This window comes from Apostichopus japonicus, chromosome 16 (genome assembly GCF_037975245.1).
Source record: "Apostichopus japonicus isolate 1M-3 chromosome 16, ASM3797524v1, whole genome shotgun sequence".
NCBI classification, from domain to species: domain Eukaryota; kingdom Metazoa; phylum Echinodermata; class Holothuroidea; order Aspidochirotida; family Stichopodidae; genus Apostichopus; species Apostichopus japonicus.
The window spans coordinates 20,610,157-20,631,705 of NC_092576.1; the positions used below are offsets into that span (position 1 = coordinate 20,610,157).

Below are 21,549 nucleotides of genomic sequence, written 5' to 3' on the forward strand. Positions count from 1 at the left end.
ACCTATTTAAATGAATGCAAGCTGCTTAAAGTAGCACAGTCAGGTTTCAGAAAAGGGCACTCGTGTGAAACGGCTTACTGACAAGTGGATGGGAGCAATTGATATGGGGTTATATGTAGGCGCAATTTTTCTCGATTTGAGGAAAGCATTCGACCTGGTTAATCACTCGCTGTTAATAGAGAAGTTACGTATATATGGATTTTCCAACTCGTTATTGGAATGGTTCCAGTCGTACATGTTCGATAGAACACAATGTTCTCAAATTAACGGTGTTCTTTCGCATGCGAAAAGAGTTGTATGTGGAGTACCACAGGGGTCGATTCTGGGGCCATTATTATTTTTAATTTATATTAATGACATGGGTCTATCACTAGAGTACTGCATGTATGATATGTACGCCGATGATACCACTTTCTATGTAATGGGTAAAAATTTGAATGAAATAAATGAAAAATTGACTATAGATATGCGTTCCATTAGTAAATGGTGTGAGGATAATAAAATGGTTATGAACATTGATAAAACAAAAACCATGTTAATAGGATCCCAGCAGAGGTTATCGACTTTAAATGAGGAGGAAAAGCTATCTGTGGAGGTAAATGAATGTGTCCTTGCAAATGTGAAAACAGAAAAGCTGCTTGGTGTATACATTGACCAGCGACTATCATAAAGTACACATATTGATCATGTTTATTCAGTTATCAGTGGCAGAATAGCATTGCTAAGGAGAATTAAGGCATTTATAGATTAAGATACATGTATTTTATACTATAAAGGATATATTTTGCCAATTCTAGATTACTGCAGCCTTATTTGGGGAAACTGTAGTAAAGGTTATGTGGAAAGAATCATTCGACTGCAAAAACATGCAGCAAGGGTCATAACTGGGGACTATCATTTCCAACAAAGGAGTAATGACTTATTTAACGCGCTGGAGTGGCAAACAATTGACAAGAGAATTCAGGAAAAGAGATTAACAATGCTGTATAAGTGTCTTAATGGGTTGACCCCAGCCTATTTGAGGGAGTTGTTTGAATTTGCTAGTGATATACATGCCTATGGACTCAGATCTTCGACATCTAACGGCCTATTTGTTAAAGGGGCAAAACTGACTATCATAAAAGAAGGTTCTCCTATCTAGCGGCTAAGGATTGGAATGATGTTTTAACACCAGAATGTAGAGAGGCTAAATCTTTGACCTGTTTCAAACGTCTTATTCATGGTATCATATGACACTTTTATGACACGTTTAGTTGTTTTATTTTTTGAAATGATTATTATTCGTGATGTTTTATGCCAGTTTTAAGCAATGCAAGCTTTAAGTTTTTCGTATTAAGATTCCATGTAAAGTAATTTTATGTAGGTTACAATAATTTCTTATTTATGATCTTTTATTATTCAGAAGTACGTTTTGTTTTATTTTCATTTTACGTTTTTTTTACACGTTTTCATCATTAATATTTATGTAACCAGGGCCTCGGGTTAGATTAGCTTGTTAGCTAACCGAGTCTTTTAACCCTGTATGAAATGTATAATAATAATAATAATAATAATAATAATTTAACTGCCAAGTCTTGTATAAATTCGCAGTTTGTTAGGCCTCATCTGAACTGGAGTAGTACATATATGCAAATGTTATGATTTGAAGGCTTTTATCCTATATATTGCTAATGGTAAGGAATTATGCCTACTTGAGAAGGTCAAGAGGAGCTTGGGCAACTAGGTTAATTAGATCCTTAAAGGTAGTCTATATAGGCCCCACATTATCGGCACGCTGTAATTGCTGGAAGTTTCAAAAAGTAATTTCCTGAATTTCTTTACTCTCAAAATTGTTCTCATACATTTTTAAGGAACACACAAGATGACTGAATGTCCCAGTGAGGAAAATTTCCTCGAAGGTTGTAATAAAAACAGTTTAAGAATTTTGACCATATTTGGCAAACTAGCACATTTGGGGCGAATACAGCATACGTTTAAATAGCGTTCCCTATTATAGAAGTCATGCTGCTAGTTTATTTTTTCATTTCATTCATTTCGTCTATACATGCTTACAATAAAATGTAGAATCATAGAATGGTATAAACAGGACACTAAAAAACAAGGAAAATTTATCGAGCTAGCGACCAAATGAAAAACAAAGAAAGAAAACTGAAAATAGTAGGAAAGTAATGAAGCAGAAGGAACCAGTATACGTAAAGTCAGTATTTACAAGAGAAACAGTATTCAGTGTGTATAATTTTTAATTAACTCGACCACATATATCTCTTTTTCTAAGGTTCAAAGACTTTCGTATGTTCTTCATCGATTTTACAGAGATTTCCATCATTTCTGCTTTCATTTGGTTCGTATAACCTAGCCCTACAAGATGGGAAGGAGACAACATTGAAGGAGACAACAACATTAAATGAGACAACAACATCAAAGGAGACAACAACATGATAACAGACAGCAAGTAAACAACATAATACATACCTTTCGGCGTTCCATAATATACAACATAAAATGCATAGAGACTATAGCGGTGTTATGAAATAAGCTGCTACAATAAGAGCGGACGAGCGCCCCCGACCATGCAAACATATAACCGGTATCGTGGAAGCTTCGTGTAAGATTAAAGTACGCAAGAGAAGCGAACATTACAAACGTCTTGACCAAGACTAATATAAGACATGATAAGCAAACCTTAACAATCTGTAAGAGTGCCTTTTTAGGCATCTAAGCGAAAGACGCACGCATTTTCTGAAGTAAACTTTTGGACACCAGGAGTATACTGTGGAGTGCATAAGTATACGTGAGAACCAAGTTTTTGTCGTTACAAATTATAGTAATGCCTTCGCATTGTCTCCTCACAGTACCGTCAAAGCATGAATGTTACTATGAGAATTAAAGGATGACTTTAGACACAAAAAAAGTAATATTGAAATGCTCTACGATGTTATAAAACACTTCTAACTGCCTATAGATTTATTCTTATAACACTAATACTATACCCAGACTTTGTATTATAGGTTCTTCGGGTGCGACGCAAAACTCAACGGGAAAACTTAAACCGATTATGTGGCCATTAAATGACATGTGTACCGGTTCTGTGGCCGAGTGGATAACGGAGGTGGCATTTGAAGCAATGAGGCTTAGCAATCGGGAGATCCGGGTTCTACTCAATGTGGTATTCATAAACATCAAATATTAGATTGGTCCAAGCTTCCCTTCTTGAGATATCGCGTTTACAAGCGAGGCGTTACAGACCACACAAACGCCCACACACGTTTGTATTACATTCAGACCGAGGACCCCATTGTATTTTCCATTGTTCAAATCCACGTACCCTAACCTTAACAATACCCCATACAATAGAATTCTTCCAAGGACGTGGTGATTCTTTAGAAATCACAACCGAGGACCTGAAATTCTTTGTTCAAGTCCTCGGTCAGATAGCAAAACAAACGCACACACACACACTCTCCGCCTACATGACTGCATGGGTTACGAACTTACGATTATCATCGACACCAATAAATGGTATGTTCGTATAGAACAAGTGAATCACGCCACATCACCCTCCATATGTTGGCAAAGTTTTCTTACTCTGTAGCGAAACATTCCAGGTTTATGTATACAGCCCATCGACAAACGAGTGATGAAAGGACCAATGCTGTGTTGTTCAGTGCAGAGTTCATCAATGTACACATTGTTATGTAGTTCACGGAGTTATTCATTAAGGGTGTTTGTGATGAGATATGAAACTGCTGTGCTGCCCTCGCAAACGCATCTAGCTAAGCGACACTAGACAGCTATAAGCTAACCAGCGAAATGACGAGAAACAGGCAGGAGTACGTTTATGTAAACTGTATTGTAATTCCTCACTCATGTTATCACGTGAAACTGAAACAGAGGGTATGATACACTTGAATAATAATGATGCTAAATACAACACTATGAATGTTTTAAATGAAAGATTATAAACGGTGAACTTCGAACTTGCCAATGTAGCTCACCACAGTACAATATTTTACACTGAATTACTATAATGTGTGTCAGAAAGGATGAGAGTCGAATAACTCTGGGGTTTAATTCATCTCCTATAATTTCTTAAGACGAAAACTTAATCAAGTTTACTAAAGATCAAATTGAGTAATTGATTCTACCGTTACCCTGAAACCCTCCTCCTAGTCTATATCCACCCGCCCGATTGTTTAATGAAGTATAAACAATAACATGTGTAGTACAGTGTAAACTAAATACCATGTGAAATGAATAAGTACTGAAAACAGCACTACCCGCTCAATGGGTGAATAAATAAGAAACATATACGTGAATGACGGTACAATTGCCCTATTTTCAATATTTTTTGATACTTCATATTTTACAACGTCGTGGTTTCTAACCCCCTTTTTCACGTGGGGGGGGGGTATTATTTTATCCATTGTTGTTTTCATACTTCCTACATTTGCTTCTAATGTTTTGTATATCTATGGATATCTTTGTAAACGAGACTCTCATGTAAGATACGCTTTGCTGGCTTACCAACTTCCCCTTGGTAACATAATGTTTAAATAAAATATAATTTAAAAAAAAATGGATGAGCTACTTGAGTGAAAACAATAAGCTTGTTGGATTGGTCTAGTCGTTAGTAATTTGAAAGATAATATCTTGGTTGTTGTCTACCTCGTCTCATTAAAATGCTCTTCATTTAATTTTGAAAAAAACTACTTTATTTAATGGCGGTGAAGATCTCTAGGGTGCGATACAAATGGACACTCACCACACTTATAGAACATTTATGAACATGTGTGATCAACACTGCTCTCTGCATAGACTCCTCAGCACGCTCTTGACACGATTTAGTTTAATTTTAGAATTTTCAGTTTGTAAAGTAAACGCCTACCCTCTTTTTAGTTTGGGCTCACGTGTTTTGGTCACTGCCAATTGAAGAGCAGATACCCAGTTCCGTCAATTATTATGACTTTGAAATGCAGCACATCAGTTCAGTTATTCACAATTACAGTTACAATAATCCAGAAATCTTGTCAGTGTTTGAATCAGATGGGTTTTTTATTTTATTTTTATATTTGTAAGATTGAAATATTAACCTGGTTCTATCAAGGATCGATAAAGTAATGAAAGTACGCGGGGGTTTGTAAGGGTCAGCAAAATAGGATGAAAATCATAAATTAATATTGATCTTTGAGTAAAGACAACCGTGACCGGTCGCGTGTTGCACTTTGATCACATAAATATGATAATAAATATAGCCTATATTTCAACTTTCTGCATATATTATCTTCTCTGTGTTTGTCTCAGTTAAATTCTAATGAAGATCTTAGGATCGAAACCCGTCGGGCTCTTTATCTTCCTATATGTATTTATTTCTATATGATATTATATTTGACTTATAGTAACATATAGACTACGTGGTTGATCAAAAAAGGGTTTAACACTCAAACTCATCTGTGTTTGTATTATGTTGCCTTTCATATTCAGAGGTTTTCTTTCTTCATCTCTTTCAAATTGGCCACCCCTCCCCCCTCCCCCCTCCCCCCTCCCCCTCCCCCTTCTTGACATGGTTATATTCCAACTAAGATGCTTGTATATGCGTACATTTTGCCAGCATTGTATCTTTCATAGTTCGTGTTGCGCAAACGATTTGGTCAAATGTGCATCAAAACAATAAAGTTCGCCTTGAATTTGATGAACAATTTTTGAGTTTTCTGTCGATCGGTTGTCAGACTGTAATAAGCAAGATCTAACTTATATTCAAAATATAACATTTATGCAGGAACGTACGAATAAAAGCAGTATAGGTACAGTTGGTACCAAAAAACCTAAACATGTAGGCAATTCATGGAGTTTTGTGTATATGACTACTATGATGTCATCACTGTAACTCACCAAGTTTGAAGTATACGTAACCATTGAAATTTACAGACTCCATTACCTTTGATATTTAATGTAAATAAATATTCTAAACATTCATTCAAACAATGCATCCAAACAGTCACTACTTTCTCATGGGTACAAAAATTCCCTTCGAATGAATACAACATTTATATTCAACGAATTCATACAATTTGAGTTGATTTTCAGAAAAACTAACATCATTTGTTTTAATAACTGTTTAACTATACAGGATGGTTTCGACAGCCAGAGGGTGTTATCTTAACTGTTAAACATTTCAAGAGCTGCTACGTACAGACAAAAACGGACAATTCCCAAGAATCAATAATACTTAATACGGAATACGTGTGCGTGGGTAGGGAATGATTACAATTCATTTATACAAGAACCTATTTATGTAAAACCGCCGTTCTTCTTTCCTTAGGTGTTCTCGAAGTTGCTTGAATTCGTAAGCGCTCGCTTGTGACTTGGAACTATGTTTCTGTTAAAGATGATAGAGAAAAAAATGCATATAAATTAGCACGTATACAGACGCGGCATACATGTGTCATCATGTGAAAAATTATCTCAATTTACCATAGTCCTTCCTGAAGGTTTCAAAACAGGAGCAGAAGCCGTCATTCCCCGGCGATGATGATAATCATTGGCAAAGGTAGTTGATATTCTCCCCACAGAGGCGGAACAGCCCTGATTCGCTTGTGGGGGCCTGTAACTAGACGCACAGAATTAAAATGAATTAAGTACGAAATGTATGAATGAAATTTGTAGAAACTTAAACGCGATCTTAAGCCGCTAGAATTTTAGATTTCTAAATGACTAACTATAGGTATACCTACACATGTACCACTTCATCTACACACGGTTACACTGTTAACACTCCTAACGCACCATGCAAACCCATGTGTACTCCTACAACTTAAACCTTGTATACAAGGACGCGTACCTATATATATATATATATATATATATATATATATATATATATATATATATATATATATATATGTCAGCATTCATCTGAACTGTAAAGACTTACTCGTTATTTTAACGGTAAAATCGCTGGCAGCAGGGGTGCCAACAGTTTGCCGTACATTTTACGGTGAAGAAGACAACCGTAAATTATACGGTGGACTGAATGAGGAAACCGTCAATTTTACGGTGGCAGGCACAGAGAGAAACCGTAAAATATACGTTTGACTGTCAAATAGAAACCGTAAATTCTACAATAGAATTACTGGCTGCAGCATGGTTGCCAACAGTTTAAGTTGACAGAATTCTATGGGGAAATGACTGACCAGATAATTAAGACAACGAAAGCTAACATTGATGATTTTGCTGTAACTTTATTTCTCTCCAATTCCATGCATGAAGTTAAAACGTTTTTTTTTTCTGCTGAATAATGAGATAAATAGTAATTGGATCAACTTTAAACAACGAATACAAATATCAAGTTATTATATGCTTTTGCTCCTTAAACAGATATGGTTAGCTGTTTTGTCCATGTCGAAATCCCATGTACCGAGGAGTAGTAAGGAGGAAGCAATGAACTCAACAATCTGGTTTGAGCAATTGAACACAGTGGCGTAGGAAGGTACTTTTCAGTGGGGGGGGGGGCTGAACACTTATGGCCGACCAGGGGGAAGGGGTCTTGGGGGAGGGGGACACGTAGGGGAGGGGGTGTCCCCCTGCCCCTTTGGATTTTTTTTTCATTTCCACGTGGCCTCAGATGCAATTCGGTGCAATATAGCACACTTCAACGCCCACTCCATTTTGTAAATAATTTTGCATTTTCACCTGGCCTTAAATGCAATTTGGTGCTCCAAATGAGATTTGTTTCTCATTTGGAAATGAAAAAGGGGTTTTCTGACTTGCGGAGCGGGGGGGGGGGGAGGAAGGAATGATACTTCCGCCCCCCATATTTTTCACTGGGGGATGGTGCCCCCAGCCCCCCCCCCCCCACCGGTACCTACCCCCTTGATTGATCATAGTTAGCAAAATTAAAATACAAAAAGAAGTGCATATTTCAATACAGAGCATGAGTGTGGTATGCTTTCAATTGACGAAATCTGAAGATCTGTCTCTGAAGCTTAGAGTAGCATCCGTCTGCGAATTAGTTATGTAGAATTCTGCGCTGTTGCATATATCTGTACAGAGTTCTGTAAAGTTGATCCAACATGTATATTTATATAGGTTCTATACTTTTAAACTAGGGCTGATAGCTTCCCTGTTTGGACATTTTCAGCCATACCATGTCACTGACACACAAACACTTGCTATTATTTTATTTCAATGTGCACCTTTAATACTTGCATAGGAAATGCTTCATTAATGACTAGTATTTTGCAACGAAATTATGATATTATTTGCATATGTTGATTTGCAAGTTTAGCGTGCGCTTTTGTTTGAAAACCTCACCAAAAGATATCGCTTGAAAATAAGTATTTGACCGAGTGTGTTTATAATCGGAAACTGCCAATTGCTGATTAGCTACATCCACAATCGGACCGATACTGAGTGATAACAATATAAGGTGCCATGTGAGCCGGGGTGTCAAAACCGAAAGTATCGAAAAATGGATATGTAAACCATCGTCAACATAACTGACCAACCAGAGCAGTCGGCACTGTCAATAGGATTTCATATATTTGCCGATTTATTGCGATATCGTTGAGGGTGAGAAATAAATTTGTGTACGATATCGGTATTTTTAAAATAACAAATACATAAATGTTCATTAATTTCATCTACTAAAAACAAAGTTTTGGGTTTTACATTATCTTGGGAGAATCAGATATTATAATACAGTATCGTTGGATCATAGATCATAAGGACGTTATATACACTGATTATGGCCAACATTTTGTACTGGACTGATAAGAAATCTGAATACGTAATAAATTGGGCCAATGACTCACACATATTTGGCATGTTGGTCAACAAATTGTTGATAGCTTAAAGTGCTATTTGTAGTACCAGACCCATGTAGGTTTGGCACCATTTCTGATGCTGTTGTATGGTCATCTGGATCAAAGGTCTCATGAGCATTGGGGTCTTTCCAATCCCTTCCCATGTATTCACTGTGCAAAACAATCATATGAAGCAATTTCAGCAAACTTGTATCTATAGCAGTCTGCACCGTACAATACGTACCTACACACGATACATTGTTTCCTGATGATGTGCTGAGGTGTGAGCCTCCCTATATGGTGTGAGAACTGAAATGAAACTTTACCTTTGAATATATTCTAGCATGACTGACTGATGTCTGATGTCAGAACAGCAGAACACAGCCATCAGCATAAAAACAGCTGCTTTGTCATATGTTGATATATTCTCCGTGACTACCAGCGTGTATTGCAAGCCACATGTGCGATAATTCGATAAACCGAGTTTATCGCCGTTAAACTCTGTTTTTTGATCGATAAACTGAGTTTATCGACCGGATAACCATGTTTTTCACGATAAACTCAGTTTATCGAGCGAAAAGCAGAGTTGTTAAAGAAGTGAGGTATCTAAATCGATAATGTAAGTTTTTCGAGTCGATAAACTCAGTTTATCAGATTTTCTTGAGGAACTATGTATCCTAAAAAGGTATCCTAGCATAGGCTACAACACATCATACCGATGCCATAGCGTAAGCTATAGGCCTAGCCTAGCCTCAATTTCACAAACAAACAAAATTCTTAATTTCAGCGAATTACAGAATGTAACATACCTTCAACTGCCTGGGTTGTTTTTTGGGAGTAAGATTTCCAAAAGCCCCCCAAAAATGTGCGAAACTGGGAGGAGGATGTCAAAAGCTTAAAATATAACACAATTTGGTCAGCACATAGCTGAAATAGATTCAAACTCATGAAATATTACTCTGCTTGAATGTTAAAAGTTTAGGTTGCCTGCTGTATCGTTGCTAGTAATGTTTCAAGGTGCGTCAATTACGAAGGTGCGTCAATTATGAAGCCTTTTACTACAGTATACAAAGTACATATTGTACTATACCGTGCACAGCGCAAGCAAGCGACTGATCGACTACATTTACGCACATAAGTTAGGCGCCTAAAATTACCATAGCCACATTGCAGGCAGTTGGAATTTTGCAAAGCCTCTCTTTATCTAATAAAGTTTTCACAAGTATCACATCTAAAATAGTTAATTTCTCCTCTAATAAAAGTCTGGTAGTTAACTTACGTTAGCTGTTCATGCAATGCTTAAAAAAGGACAGTCAAAGGATCAGGCGCGTAGCCAAGGGGGGGGGGGGTGCGAAGGGGGCGACTCCCCCCCCCCCCTTGAGCATATTCTTTGTATTATTATTTTTATATTGCTAGTAATTTCAATATAAAAAAAAGGTTAGATGCAACTAACAAGGCCTGGGAAGTGCCGTTTCCAGCGATCTGGGAGGCATTTCGGCTAAAAATTGTTTGTACGCTTCGCGCGCCAACTCATGGTGACACTTCGCGCGCCAACACATGGTGGCGCTACGCGCGCCAACACATGGTGGCGCTACGCTTAGATAGTTTGACTACAAGCCCCCTCCCTTGGCAAATTCCTCGCTACGCGCCTGCCAAGGATAAGTATACTTTTTGTTGATGTGGAGTTGCGTAAGCAGTACTAAAACCAGTACATAGCGGATAAATTAACATAAAATAGTACTTGAAGGTATACGGTACCTGTTTAATTTTTCTGTTATGCCTACAGGGGAAGATAAAAACCGACGAATACGATCACTGAGCTCGTCTGACGGCTGTGATAAGATTATTTTCTGAGTTGTCTTAGTTTCTTCTCTCTGTGGAAAACCCAGTTCATATCTCCTTTTATCTCGTAACTTTCTCTTCCGTTCGTCTTCCTTCAGTTGACCAGATTTGTCCAGTAAGGGTCCTCTGAATGTGTTCCGCAGGTCTAACTTAGCAGTCATCATTTCTATTTGTTCTCGATCAACAGGGTTCGGACGATGGCGTCGAAGAGAGTCAACTATTTGATGAAAGTCATCTTCCTGGCGATAATGAAACGAACACTGTATTTACATGTAGGCATATTAGATGGTTGGCGATGTATGTATATGCGGTACTCTAATTTATTTACGAAATGTGACAATATATATTGAAAAGTTAAGATTCCCTGACGATATGGTTCATATCAAGTTCCTGAGCGCGATCATCGTTTCGCGTAATGGGTGTCTATGATACAATTTGCTTGTGATGGAGGCGTGCTTTGCACACGGTTAATTTTTACATAGATAACGGACTATCAGTGATTATTTTGCCGTGCCCACATGAGCTGTACATTGCGACTATAGTAATAAAACAGCATAGTACCTTATATGTGCAATGATATACAACACAGTGCCATATGCGTGTAATGATATACAACACAGTGCCATATGTGTGTAATGATATACAACACAGTGCCATATGTGTGTAATGATATACAACACAGTGCCATATGTGTGTAATGATATACAACACAGTGCCATATGTGTGTAATGATATACAACACAGTGCCATATGCGTGTAATGATATACAACACAGTGCCATATGTGTGCAATGATATACAGCACAGTGCCATATGTGTGTAATGATATACAACACAGTGCCATATGTGTGTAATGATATACAACACGGTGCCATATGTGTGTAATGACATAAAACACAGTGCCATATGTGTGCAATGACATACAATACAGTGCCATATGTGTGTAATGATATACAACACAGTGCCATATGTGTGTAATGATATACAACACGGTGCCATATGTGTGTAATGACATAAAACACAGTGCCATATGTGTGCAATGACATACAATACAGTGCCATATGTGTGTAATGATATACAACACAGTGCCATATGTGTGCAATGACCAGTGGCGGAGAAACAGGGGGGTTGGGGGGGTTTTAACCCCCCCCCCCACTTTTTGAAGAGGGGGTTGGCCCACACAATTAACCCCCCCTAGTTTTTGCCAGTAATGTTCTGTTATAGCCTATGTTATGTGCTCCAAATGGCATAATAAATCAAATTATTAAATTTGAAATTGTTAAAGTCATTTCAACCTGTTACCTGGTAGGCTACATCAACAATTAACGACCGAAAACCGAGTTAGAATTGACCGACACATTATTTCTAGCCCCTTTCCCCCACCTTGCGCATTGGAACTTGTAGCTCATAGCGCTAACTTCACCCACAACAGAAATACACAAAATAACGTTTTGTTGCTGTTGAATAGCTTTGGAACTGTATACACTTGCCAACTTCAACGAGGTGAAGGAAGGAAAAGAAAAAGAAGAAAGAGAGAAAAGGACCAAAGGATGGAGTAGAAAATACGGCAAGAAAACGGAAAGAGGAAGAGGAACAGTGACAAAATTATTCGAATTTGTAAAGCAAACAGCAGATATCACATCATATCAGTGAGCATGAAAATGGCGTTCCACGATAAACAGCCTCCAAACCATGGGCGCAGATCCTGGTGAGGACAGCGGGACGCTTCCCCACCAACTTTTTCAGTAGTGGGGACATGATATACCGTGTCCCCACCAATTTGTCTTTGCATTTCAAGTTCCCCTGTATGGAACTTTGGCGCAGTTTGATCCAGCATTGTGCAAATGACATGCAGCAGTTCTCATTTTGTTGTATTTTATCCACAGTTGTTAAATATAGGACGGAAATCGCATCAGCGGCAGTCTATATTTGTTTTCTGGGAGAGGACCCCAAACCCATCGTATATACAAAAGTCTACTTGGATTATTTGTCCCCTGATTTTCTTTCTGCAGACGCCCATGTATTTCTCCAAACTAAATTTCTAAGCAATGAGATCTAAAACTTAAGGAGGTTTAGGAGCATCATTAGGTCTGGGAAGTGTTATTTCCGGCGATCTGGGAGGTATATTTGCCCCAAAAAATCGTACGCTACGCGCGAACCCATGGTCGCGCTCCGCTTAGATAGTGTCATAGAACAGACACGCGTCCCCACCATTATCCAAGACTGATCTGCGCCCATGGTCAAAACTGTCGATGTGTGTAGTATTCGGTTTCGGAAATATCTGGTATATTTTTATTTCCTTCAACGAAATTTTTTAGTAGCCGTCTGAATTTTCGAAAATTCCCTAACCAACATTCTTCATCGTACTTCATCATACTCGTGCAATTTGGACCCGTCTGTTAGGGTTTGAAGGAGGTTTTTCTATATCGGTTGTCCATAGATGATATTTTGTGCAACATTATGGGTATGTTTTGAAGTGAATTTATTCACGAGAATTGTGAATTTTCAAATTCTGAACCGTGGGGCTGACGGATATTGTGGGCCGCGATGAAGAATCACCTACAAAAGCAATGATCCACAGGATATGTGATGAAGTCGAACATGATGTGTGACTGGTGACAATCTTCAAAAAGGTTATAGATGAGAAAAAAAGTATTTGGAAAAAACTTGGTTGTCAGGCAAAAGTGTACATATGGTTGGTCAGTTTCAAGCCATTTCAAGTGCCATTTCCGGTGATCTGGGGGTACCAAAACCAGAAATTTTCTTGTACGCTGCGCGCCAACCAATGGTGGCGCTCCGCTTAGATAGTAATACGCGCCCCCCGGGTTAGAAAATCCTGCATACACCCCTGGTTAAATCCAGCTTTTCAAGGCCTGGGCAGTGCCATTTACTGCAATCTGGGAGGCAATATTTGCCAAAAAATTCTTGTGCACTTCGCGCCAACTTATGGTGGCGCTCCACTTAGATAGTGAGCCAGCAATTATGACTTTTTATTTCATCAATGGCCTGCAACCCCCCCCCACTTCTGACAAGAAATCTCCGCCACTGGCAATGACATACAACAAAGTGCTATATGTGTGTAATGATATACAACACAGTGCCATATGTGTGTAATGATATACAACACGGTGCCATATGTGTGTAATGACATAAAACACAGTGCCATATGTGTGCAATGACATACAACACAGTGCTATATGTGTGTAATGATATACAACACAGTGCCATATGTGTGTAATGATATACAACACAGTGCCATATGTGTGTAATGATATACAACACGGTGCCATATGTGTGTAATGATATACAACGCAGTGCCTATTATGTGTGCAATGATATACAACACGGTGCCATATGTGTGTAATGATATACAACGCAGTGCCTATCATGTGTGCAATGATATACAGCACAGTGCCATATGTGTGTAATGATATACAACACAGTGCCATATGTGTGCAATGATATACAGCACAGTGCCATATGTGTGTAATGATATACAACACGGTGCAATATGTGTGTAATGATATACAACACGGTGCCATATGTGTGTAATGATATACAACACAGTGCCATATGTGTGCAATGATATACAGCACAGTGCCATATGTGTGTAATGATATACAACACGGTGCAATATGTGTGTAATGATATACAACACAGTGCCACATATTGATTGTTGACAGCGCGCTGTCAAAAACGTCACTATTACAATTACTGTGCCTTTAAATCCGTCATACAGAACACTTCCTTTAAAGCGACCATGCATGCTCTCAAAAGTTGGACAACCGTTTCATTGCTAGTGGCAATCGCCCCCCCCCCCCGCCCTTCCACTTAATTTATCAGACAACCAAGATTGGTCACTGGGCGAAACTTTTAGCCTATATACCTGTTTTGAAGCCATCCAGACTCTCACACATATGGACCTATTGTGAACCTCCGAAGTATTTGGATAGACGTTATAGAGAAAGATATTTGGACCATCTAGGGACAAGAGAGATAACATTTGCAGTTTTTATATCTGGTGCACTCACTTACCATCCATTGACTACCCACACGTCTTCGTTGTGACATTAGCTTCTGTTCGACCAATAGCTTCATCTGTTTATATGTCTCCGTATTTCGTTTGAAAAACAACTTTGTGAAGCTCCTCAAATCTATGGTGTACAGTTCACATTCACTTTGGGCTTTGGCATCAAGTATATAGCATGGGCGACATGCCAAAACTTCCAAGTCACCTTTAAGAAGTAAAACGTAGCATTTCATTCAAAAAAAAAAAAAAATAAATAAATATATATATATATATATTTTTTTTTATATATATATATATATATATATATATATATATCTATATATATATACATTGGTATATTTGTTTACTTCAACGCATGATAGCTGGGACTTAGGTTTACCTCGGGGATAGGTTTACCTGACACCAGGTAAACCTAAGTCTAGGGTCTTCTTGTTCAATCAATTTCACTTCCTTTGAGGAATGATTATTTCGAGTTAAGAGAAAACCTCATAAACTTATCAATTCCGAAGTTACAAAAAAAAAATCGTTCATTTAAAGGGTAAAATATCCCCTCAAAAGTGGAGGTAATTCCGAAGGGTATATAACAGAATTACGAACATGGTATATATGTTGATCCCAACTTTACACCTCGATTTTGACCAAATGCGGCTATATATAGTTCCGAAACTTACAGGTTCCTCTAATTACACTGAAATCTTCGTGTTTGTATGTTTTCTTCCATTAATTTGGGATATTTAAGAAAATAAGAGTTTCTATTTTAACTGGCAAATTTACACGTAACGAAACAACGCCCCCATATATAAGCAGTTCTTTCTGTGTTCGGTGGCAGGGCAGTCGATCGGATCGTATCGTTGCTATCCCAATAGCCTACATTCAACGTTACTTTATGTGGGCCTAGCCATGTAGTCTACGAAGGAAAGTGCCGCAGGTTACCGTAAACGACGTTGCCCATTTGAAGTTGGCTTTTGGAACTTTGGTGGAGTATATGCATTGTAAGTAAATTTCCTTAAAAGTGTTCCGGATATATTAATAACATTTAGAGTAAATACCTTCATGCTGAACACAAATAAAGTAAGACCATGGTTAGAGTTAGAGTAGACTAGCCTAGGCCTAACGTTAGCCCTAAATTGGACCTAGGCTATCAGTATTACTGGCTATGGTAAATCACAGCTGCCTGCTACTGCCTTTGCTGATACTCGGAATATAAAATATGATAAATAAATTAAAGTATATACTTGTAACAGACTGGTCAACCTACACATTTTGCAGCCTGGTGATCTTCCAGATCTTTTAAAGTAAAGGCTTAATAATTGACGCACCTCCAAATATTACTAGGCCTACTAGTACTAATATTACTATACTAGCCTACTACTACTGTTGCTAGTACTAGCAACTATACAGCAGGCAACCATAACTTTTTGCAGCCAAGCAGAGTTAAATATTTCATGAGTTTGAATCCATTTCAGGTATATGCTGATCAAATTGTGTTTGTGCATGTTTTGGGGCATTTGGAAATCTTACTCCCTAAAAATAACCAAAATTAGGCCTACCTCAATATTATACCACTAATCTCTGGGACCTGACCTTTCTGAGGTCAGAGGCTCAGAGAGATAGAAAATTTATTGTCCATTTCAGAAAATCCAAATTACCTCAGAGCATAGCAAACAGCATCCAAAGATAATGGATGTTTACTTAGGCCTTCACTACAGTAAGCTTATCGACAGATGTGTCAATTTAGGGGTATGAAAGAACTTGCATTCGTGCGATGCAATTTTGAACCATTTCACAAAATATAAATCTTTGGGTATGTCTCAATCTCTCTGCCATAAAATAAGGCAGTCAGAAAGTCACAACTCCACAAAAACAGATACACAAGCAAACGGAACACTACAGTAACAGAAAGGCCCTGATAGATTCCATAAACGAGTTACAAAAGTAAAAAATGTGAAAACGTTTCCCGTCTCAGTACAATATTCATCCCCACAATATTCTCTATATGTGTAAGTGTGCATCACTTAGCCCTGTGTGTACAGTAGTAGTGGTGTGTCATTGGTTCTGATTCAGAGAAGTACAGTAAGTCACATAGGGCCTCAGTGTAGCAGTGTACAACAATTTTTTGTAACATGAGTTTTTTTCCCCTGCACCTATGGGATGAATCATGGCTGAAGGTAAACAATTGAGTATTCATTTTAGAATAACAACGCAATCATGGCTAAGTAATTTAGGCATTTTGATATTAACGTTATGATGTGGGTAGTGTTAATAGTGCTGAAGTAATAGCTTGATCAAAAGTATTCCTCAAAGTCCCACAATGCCTTCACAGGGTGACCTACTGTACAGTCACTTGAGCACTTAGGAGTTTTTGCGAAAAGAGCAAATTCCTTGTCCAAAATTGCTAGGTTTGATCCAGTTTTACGGAGTCCCATAACAAAAAAACACAGTCTGTGATATATCAATGGAAAAGTGTAAAGATTCAATGTAACATATTTGAAAGGATTAGAGTATGTTGAAAAACCACCAGCTATGCATTTTAAGGAAATAACAGTACCTCATTGAACCTTGCATTGTGTTCACACTAATGAGTTATGAAATTGTTATCTGTGTCTTCATCATTAAAAGCTATTAATTAGGTTGATCAATGGTCTCACATATTAGTGCAATCACAGAGGTTAAATTTCAATCAGGTTATAATGCCAAGGGAATCCAGACCTACTTCATAAAAAATAAAAAAAATTCATGGCTCCTATAAAAATCATTCATGATAAAAACCTGCATACATACAGTATGTGCAACTAAAGTAGTTTCATATTGGGTATCATGTCCAAATAAAAGCTCTTGATTGTATTCAGTTTTCATACTTTTAAAAATGACCATCTGTGTGCAGTAATTTGGTATTAGTAAGTAACATGAAAATGCACAAGACTAATGTTCAACAGGCACTAAATAGTTCTCATGTCCATAGCACAAACCAGGGAGTTGTTCCATTACAACTCCCTGCACGAACAGGCTATTATGATCAGAGTTGTTATGGAACAAATAAAACTCCCTTGTATGATGTTAGCACTGTACTGTGTGACAAAACACTTAAATGCATGCATGTGGTAACATGTTGCTATGATCCGATACTAGCTGGTTGGGTGTATAAATAGATCACCATTATGCAAACTGCACTGCACATGGTTTCCATTATGTAATAAGTTTCATTTTATGAATTTGTCAATTTGACATGTATGCTACTGTATATGTGTAGGCTGCATGTACAACTTATTGTATCTTAATAATATACAGCAAAAAACTATTGAGAACTGTGATAAACAACATTTTCAAAGTGACAGTTGGGGATCTAAAAAGACCACTGAAAGCCTTCTGTAGCGATATAACATGATACTAAACATTATGTATCTCTGCAAGCTAGTGTACCCTGCTTTGAGATGTATGGTTTAAATAAGGTTTTCACAAGTTTGCCCTGTTGACCCAACCACTGGCCTAGACATACCAATAAATAGATCTATCCATGCTTCAAATTGAGTTTTCACAATTTGACCATTTTTACCTAAAGTACCTTTGACCTTCACCAAAAACAATAGGCTTCTTGTACTTGTGATGCATCTATACATACATACTGTACCAAATATGAGATCTGTCCAATAAAGCTTACTGTCATGAGAAACTGTGTTTACAAGCTAGGATCACAAACACAGTACTCCTACCAATACACACGCACACATATGCCATCGTGAGTGGAAAGTTTCAACATCATTGAAACCAAACATTAAAAATGAACTCAGTCATAATGCCAAAGTCTGTGTACACGATTAGTCCTGAGCTTAAACCCCAAATGATACGTTGAGGGACTAAATGTACCGGTATACATAGTCTAGGGTGCATGCAATTTTTAAGTAAATGAACTGCATGCGAGATGAGGCATTGAACCATGCATGAATACTCAGTCAATCTCTTGAAGCGATTGCATGCTAAATTCCTGGGTACAACTTACATACCAAATAATAGATCAATATTCAAACTTAGTAGTGTGGCATTTTTCTCAATTGTTGCATATGCGGTTTCCATGAAAAAAGTGATAGCTAAATTAACTAAACTGACATGAATATTGGACAACATGTACACTAAGTATTGACATCAAATAGGGAACTGCACTGTCAAGACTTCCACTTGCAATTTATGAAACAATTATCTGGACTTATTTATGTTCATTCTCTTGTCAGAAAAGATGGCTTAAATTTGGCACAATTTGAGGAATGCATGAATGCAGAATGAGAACACCACAGCAGATATGCTCCACTTTATTGCAAGAAGTACAGGGCTGCAATTTCAAGGTCGACGCAGGATATCAAAATACTGTAACTTTGAGCTGCTGGTTCATGCTGACCATGGGATGCAGCGAGCAATGGCTTATATGGAAATAAGGAGCTCCCACAAGCATATAGTGCAAACATCCCCAGTTGTCTTTAATATTCAGTAAGTATTGACTGTGAGATATATTTTAAATCCCTATGACCTGAAGTTAGTTTTCTAAAGCCTTACCTTTAATATCCTCTAAGTCTGATCAACACGCACTATACATAATATAAATTTACTGTACTAAGTTTCAACACGAACAAAGATGATGAAAATTTGCTATTTATTTTCAAAAACTGTAAACGATCTAAGGCAACGGCTAACAAATTAATGTAAGAAAGACTTTCCACTTCCCACCAAGTCCACTGCCAAACCTTTTGTTTTACTTTGCTACTTCCACCATCATAGAATGTTATCAGAATTGAAATGACTTTATGTGTAGTCTTTGAAAACCAAATGTACTGTAAATCTGCCATCTGGCAGGCTGGACTGAATTGTAGGTAGGATTGTGAAGCAAAGACTTGAGGTGTTAACACACCATCACATTTTAACCTTGATTATGATGTGTTTATTTGTACCTTTTGCAACAATGTCAATATCAAAATGTGAGGCTTTAAAAAATATTTACATAGAATTTACTTCAGTGAAACTTTGACATATGATTGAAATGTTGTTTTGGTTTGTTGTAGGTTAACAAGAGCTGGTGGAATTTCTCCACAAGAGAAGGAAGTACTGTCATCAATAAAATCTGCAGACAGAAGAATATTTTTACTGAAGATCAAAATTTTCAATGAAAGGAAAGGCTTTCGATTAAAATCGGACAAACAACTTCTGTAGATACAATGAGGACTAGATTTATATGTCATTGCTTGGAGCCAGGTAACGGTGCATTCTATGAGTTTGAATTTTTCTTTTTAGTTTCTGGACAGGTATATGACATGCAGCATACAAATTAAAATTTGTTAATGAATTTTCTTCCTTCACAGCATCATAAAATTCATTATTAATAATCCATTTATACAAATTCTTATGTTGCTGTATTTGAGAATAATTTTCGTTAGTAAAACAAAGATTTTAATCATATTCATTGCATTAACTATTATTCATGTAACTCCCTTACTTCGATGTATCAAATAAAACATTGTTTCACCAATCCATTATTCCAGTTGTTATACTGCTGGGAGGGGAGACACCAAGGTCTTTTAATACTTCAGTTACCCAATTAATGCTAACTAGATGCTCAATAATGCTTCCCACAATGGGGATTTTGGGTCTAGCAAACCTTAAGTCTAGTGGACCCTCAATGTAATGGGCATCCTCCCCCCCCCCCATGTTGGTACTGCATGTGGTATACTTTTGTTAGTGAAACTAAGAGTTTCATCCTAGTCATTACATTGAGGGATGCTCTTTATTAAACTCCCTTACTTCACTGCAGCGTATTGGTAATCAACTATTCTAGTTGTAATGTTGCTAGTACTGTATTTGAGAATCCTTTTGTTAGTGAAACGAAGAGTTTAATGCTATCCATTACATTTAGGAGTACTCTCTAAGTGTCTATCTTCACAACATCATATAATAAATTATTAACAATCCATTATCTCTTTATATTTATGACAGAGCTGTAGTCGAGTCCAATTAGCCAGAGTCCGAGTCCATCTGGTCTGAGCCAAATACAAGACCCCTCAATTCCGAGCCGACTCCAGATACCAAAGATCACCTTCGGTAAAAATTCTTGAACTGTTATGATAATTATGCACCCAGGAGGAAATTTACCTCATGCTATAATTTTTTCGGACCAGATAAGTGGCAGCAAGCTCTTCCTGGTTCATAAATGTTATAAAACTACTGGGAGGGGAGTCACCAAGGTCCTTCAGTACTTTCAGTTACCCAATAAATGCTAACTAGACGCTCAATAATGCTTCCCACAATGGGGGTGTTGGGTCTAGCAAACCTTAAGTCTAGTGGACCCTCAATATTATGGGCATCCTTCTTGTTGGTACTGCATGTGGTATCCTTTTGTTAGTGAAACTAAGAGTTTTATCCTAGTCATTATATTGAGGGATGCTCTTTATTAAACTCCCTTTCTTCACTGCATCGTATTGGTGATCCATTATTTCAGCTGTAATGTTGCTAGTACTGTATTTGAGAATCCTTTTGTTAGTGAAACGAAGAGTTTAATGCTATCCATTACATTTAGGAGTTAACTTTCTAAGTCTCTACCTTCTCAACATCATATAATAAATTATTAACAATCCATTATCTTTTTATATTTATGGCAGAGCTGTAGTCGAGTCCACTTGGTATGAGCCAAATCCAAGACCCTTCAAGTCTGAGCCGACTCCAGATATTCAAATATGATCACCTTTGGTAAAAATTCTTGACCTGTTATGATAATTATGCACCCATGAGGAAATTTACCTCATGCTATAATTTTTTCGGACCAGATAAGTGGCAGCAAGCTTTTCCTGGTTCATAAATGTTCAGCCCGGGCGCTCAACTTTCAAACCATGCAGGGAGA

General features: G+C 37.6%; 1 protein-coding gene and 1 long non-coding RNA gene across 6 annotated transcripts in view; one reads left to right on the forward strand and one right to left on the reverse strand.

The window, feature by feature from the left end:
• Positions 1-5,560: 5,560 nt before the first annotated feature.
• The window catches only part of LOC139982411 (uncharacterized), a 37,019-nt gene continuing 21,030 nt past the window's right edge, over positions 5,561-21,549 (reverse strand). The window contains exons 7-11 of one of the 4 annotated variants that reach the window (XM_071995248.1): positions 14,678-14,877; positions 10,560-10,882; positions 8,811-8,972; positions 6,472-6,601; positions 5,561-6,376 (exon numbers count right to left, since the gene is read on the reverse strand). In XM_071995248.1, coding sequence (XP_071851349.1) covers positions 6,269-6,376; positions 6,472-6,601; positions 8,811-8,972; positions 10,560-10,882; positions 14,678-14,877 — 923 coding nt within the window. In that variant the 3' untranslated portion in view covers positions 5,561-6,268. Of the gene's footprint in view, positions 6,377-6,471; positions 6,608-8,810; positions 8,973-10,559; positions 10,883-14,677; positions 14,878-21,549 lie in introns of all 4 variants that reach the window. The other 3 variants (XM_071995247.1, XM_071995250.1, XM_071995249.1) reach the window with 3 other exon arrangements.
• Positions 15,647-21,474, forward strand: LOC139982413 (uncharacterized). Of its 2 annotated transcripts, XR_011798170.1 has the most exons (5): positions 15,647-15,664; positions 18,899-19,151; positions 19,721-19,910; positions 20,649-20,753; positions 21,311-21,474. It is a non-coding gene; the product is annotated as an uncharacterized lncRNA (long non-coding RNA). The 2 variants fall into 2 exon arrangements; XR_011798169.1 differs by lacking the exon at positions 15,647-15,664 and having other exon boundaries at positions 18,638-19,151; positions 21,311-21,465.